Here is a 3,269-nt window from a genome sequence, read left to right as displayed (position 1 = left end):
ACTCTCCCGATATTCCTGTTGATTTCAATCTCTTCCATCTCGCATGCAGCGCCCAGATCCCCTTTTTCCATGGCCTCGCATGCGCCTGCCTCCTCCTCTCCTCGAGCAGCACGACCAGTTCCTTTCCTTCCTTCGCGCAAGAGCGCCCCTCCTCCGTACGTGGCGCCATGCCTATCTCCAACCGGGCGTCCGCAGTCCACTGGTGTTGTTGCCTAACCATGCTGTCGGAGGATCACTAGATGACCGAAGGAAGTGAAACCGATTCGACGAGGTTGCAACTGTACAATGCAAAACAGTTGATACTCTTGGAAGCATATTTATCACTCTCTTACCTCCTCCATGACTCATGACGCTTGAGGTTGTAGAGTATATACATCCCAAGGACGACACATTGAAGAAGATCGAGGGGCTTGGACAGGGGCACTGCAGCTTCTATCCGTCAGCGCCATGGATCACGCCTTCCATGGATGCAATTTATATGAACTAGTGTAACTATGACGAAATATTTTTCTTTTTAATGGACGTGAAATAATATTCTTTTTGGAAGCAATTCTAGCTAGTTGATGGAAACAAGATTATGATGCTTCCTAAACATGGGAAATTAATATTTTTCATTTTTGAAAAAAGAAGGTTCCAAGCAGTCGTCTAGTTGATGGTAGCAAGATTGTGATGCTTCTAAAACATGTGGAATATTTTTCCCTTTTTGACTACACAAGGTTCGAAGCAATTGTCTAGTCGATGGAAGCAGGATGATGATGCTTCCGAAGCATGTGGAATATTTTTATTTTTTGAGAGAAGAAGGCTCGAATCAGTCGTCAAGTCAATGAAAGCAAGATTGTGATGCTTTCAAAACACGTGGAATATTTTCCTTTTTGACATAAGAAGGTTTGAAGCAGTCGTCTAGTCGAAGGAAGCAAGATCGTGATGCTTACAAAATATGTGGAATATTTTTCCTTTTTATCGAAAGAAGTTTCAAAGCAATTCTCTAGTCGATGCAAGCAAAGATCGCGATGCTTCTGAAACATGTGGAACATATTTCTTTTTTTTTACAGAAGAAGGGTTGAAGTAGTTGTCGATGGAAGCAAGATCATGATGGTTTTGAAACATGTGGAATATTTTTTTCCGTTTTGACAAAAGATGGTTTGAAGCAATTCTCAAGCATATAGAAGCAAGATCATGATTCTTTTGAAATATCCAAGATATTTTTATTTTGGATGGAAGGATATATGAAGCAATTCTCTATTTGTTTAGTCGATGGGACAAGATCTTGATGCTTCTGAGACATAATATGCCGACATGACAAAAAAATCAAAAATATTGAAGCAGACATTCAGATAAGCAAATTTTCTAACTAATGGAAACATAACTAATTACAAACAAAAGTACAAGCACATGCATCTGATGCAAATTTGGTGTTGCCATGTTGGTTAAAAGTTTTGCTTCCTGAAAAGCAAGTTCCCTAAAATCTGCAAGTTGCATCCTAAATCCAAGGACCAAAAATGCATATCCTCAAATAATTCCGTGTAATTAGCGGCCCACTTAACGGCATGATTTGTGAAGGAAATTAATGCTGGATTTTGTACGTACGAAATAACTGTCCAAGCTTGTTTCCAGGGGCCAGCACACACATCAGATTGAATCAATCGGAGGGCTCATGACAGGTCTGATGGGAGGCAGGGCATCAGTAGTCTGATGCGTAGCGGTGCCCAACTTAGAAGTAACTCTCTCAAGAGAAAATATTCACTACAGGATGCTTCAACCAGAAAATGGGACGTTAAACTAACAATAAACTTACAAATGATAACACCCAAACGGCGCAGCAACGCGCGCGTTTGCTTCCAGTACATATTACATACCCATGGATGGTGGATGGGATCCATCCGGTCCCTTATTTTGAAGCAACTCCTGCAACCAAAGCCTAGTCGAACTAGTAAAACAACAACGACCACCGACACGACATAGACCAAATCTAAAACAACCACGATGACCGACACGATCGACATGACATGAAAGCAAGAAAGGGAAGTGCGTCTAACGTGTGCCTCGGCCCTCCCTCCGCTTGAACTCGACTAGCTTTCACAGTAGGAGCTACTGCTTCTGGTGCGCGCATCCCTTCTCGCAGTCGAGGAGCCCGCCACAACTTATCGGGTCCCCCTGGCATGTTTCCCTGCACTTGTTAACGCAGGACACGCACTTCCCCTTGGCTGGGCCGCAGATGTCCTTTGGCGGGCGGTGGCTCGACGTCTGTATCGCGCATCCCGGCTCGCAGTACATGGTCATCCGGCACTGCGTCGGGTCCCGCCGGCATCTATCCCCGCACTTCTTGACGCAGGCCAGGCACTTGGCGTTGGTCCGGGCACAAGTGCCACTCTCCCGCGACGGCGGCGGGGGGCTCGACGAATGTGCCGCGCACTGCGGCTCGCAGAGAAGGGTCACACGACACTGGGTCGGGTCCCTCCGGCAGGGTTCTATGCACTTGTTAACGCAGGCCAGGCACTTTGCATCGCCTGGCGCGCATCTGAACGGCACCTCCGGCGGCGGCGGTGGCGGCGGGGGGCTCGACGAATGTGCCGCGCACTGCGGCTCGCAGCGGAGGGTCACACGACACTGGGTCGGGTCCCGCCGGCAGGGTTCCATGCACTTGTCAACGCAGGCCAGGCACTTTGCGTCGCCTGGAGCGCATCTGAACGGCGCCTCCGGCGCCGGCGTGGCCGTGGGGAGCAGCTGTCCGGCGAACAGGAGCAGCGTGCAGACGATGGCCGCCTGGAGCGCCGCGGTGGAGGCCATTGGTTTCAGGAGCAAAGCTTGCAAGTCGCAAGTGAAAGTGAGCAAAGCTTGGCTAGCTACTTAGAGCAGAGCAGTGGAGGTGTGTTTGTGTCGTGCTGGGCGCTGGCTTGCCATGAGAGTGGAAATGAGGGTCTTATTTATAGGCCGCCGCGAGCGAGTGGAGATCTCAGATGGTGAGAAAATAATTAATTAGTCGCACGTTTATATCGCGGTCGACCGTGATGTGTCGGCAGGCTCTCTGTTGAACAGAAGGCTGCTGCATGCAATGCCAGCTCACCCGTGATCGTCACTGTGTGGCCTGTTTTTTACTGCGCGGCTTGATGCCACAGAGTGCCGGGACCGGTTTCTTTTGTTTTTGTCGGAATAATCGGGCCGATTTTTTTTATAACCTTTTGAGCCAAGAAAATACGGGTCTGACCTGCGTTTGAAAATAATTTTCAATTTGACCTCTTTGTGTGACGCCAACGTCCCTGACGTCTGGG

The 3,269-nt window shown here is 48.5% G+C and overlaps 1 protein-coding gene across 1 annotated transcript; it reads right to left on the bottom strand.

Annotated features, from left to right (window-relative positions):
• Nucleotides 1–1,812: 1,812 nt before the first annotated feature.
• On the bottom strand, nucleotides 1,813–2,889 carry LOC123406030 (keratin-associated protein 9-8-like). Its single transcript, XM_045099533.1, has one exon. The coding sequence runs from the start codon at nucleotides 2,785–2,787 to the stop codon at nucleotides 2,089–2,091; it is 699 nt and encodes a 232-aa protein (XP_044955468.1). The 5' UTR covers nucleotides 2,788–2,889; the 3' UTR covers nucleotides 1,813–2,088.
• Between the last annotated feature and the right edge of the window lie 380 nt (nucleotides 2,890–3,269).

Source organism: Hordeum vulgare, chromosome 6H, assembly GCF_904849725.1.
Source record: "Hordeum vulgare subsp. vulgare chromosome 6H, MorexV3_pseudomolecules_assembly, whole genome shotgun sequence".
Lineage (NCBI taxonomy): Eukaryota > Viridiplantae > Streptophyta > Magnoliopsida > Poales > Poaceae > Hordeum > Hordeum vulgare.
Note: the sequence above shows the minus strand (reverse complement) of the source record. Positions and strands in the feature narration are given on the sequence as shown.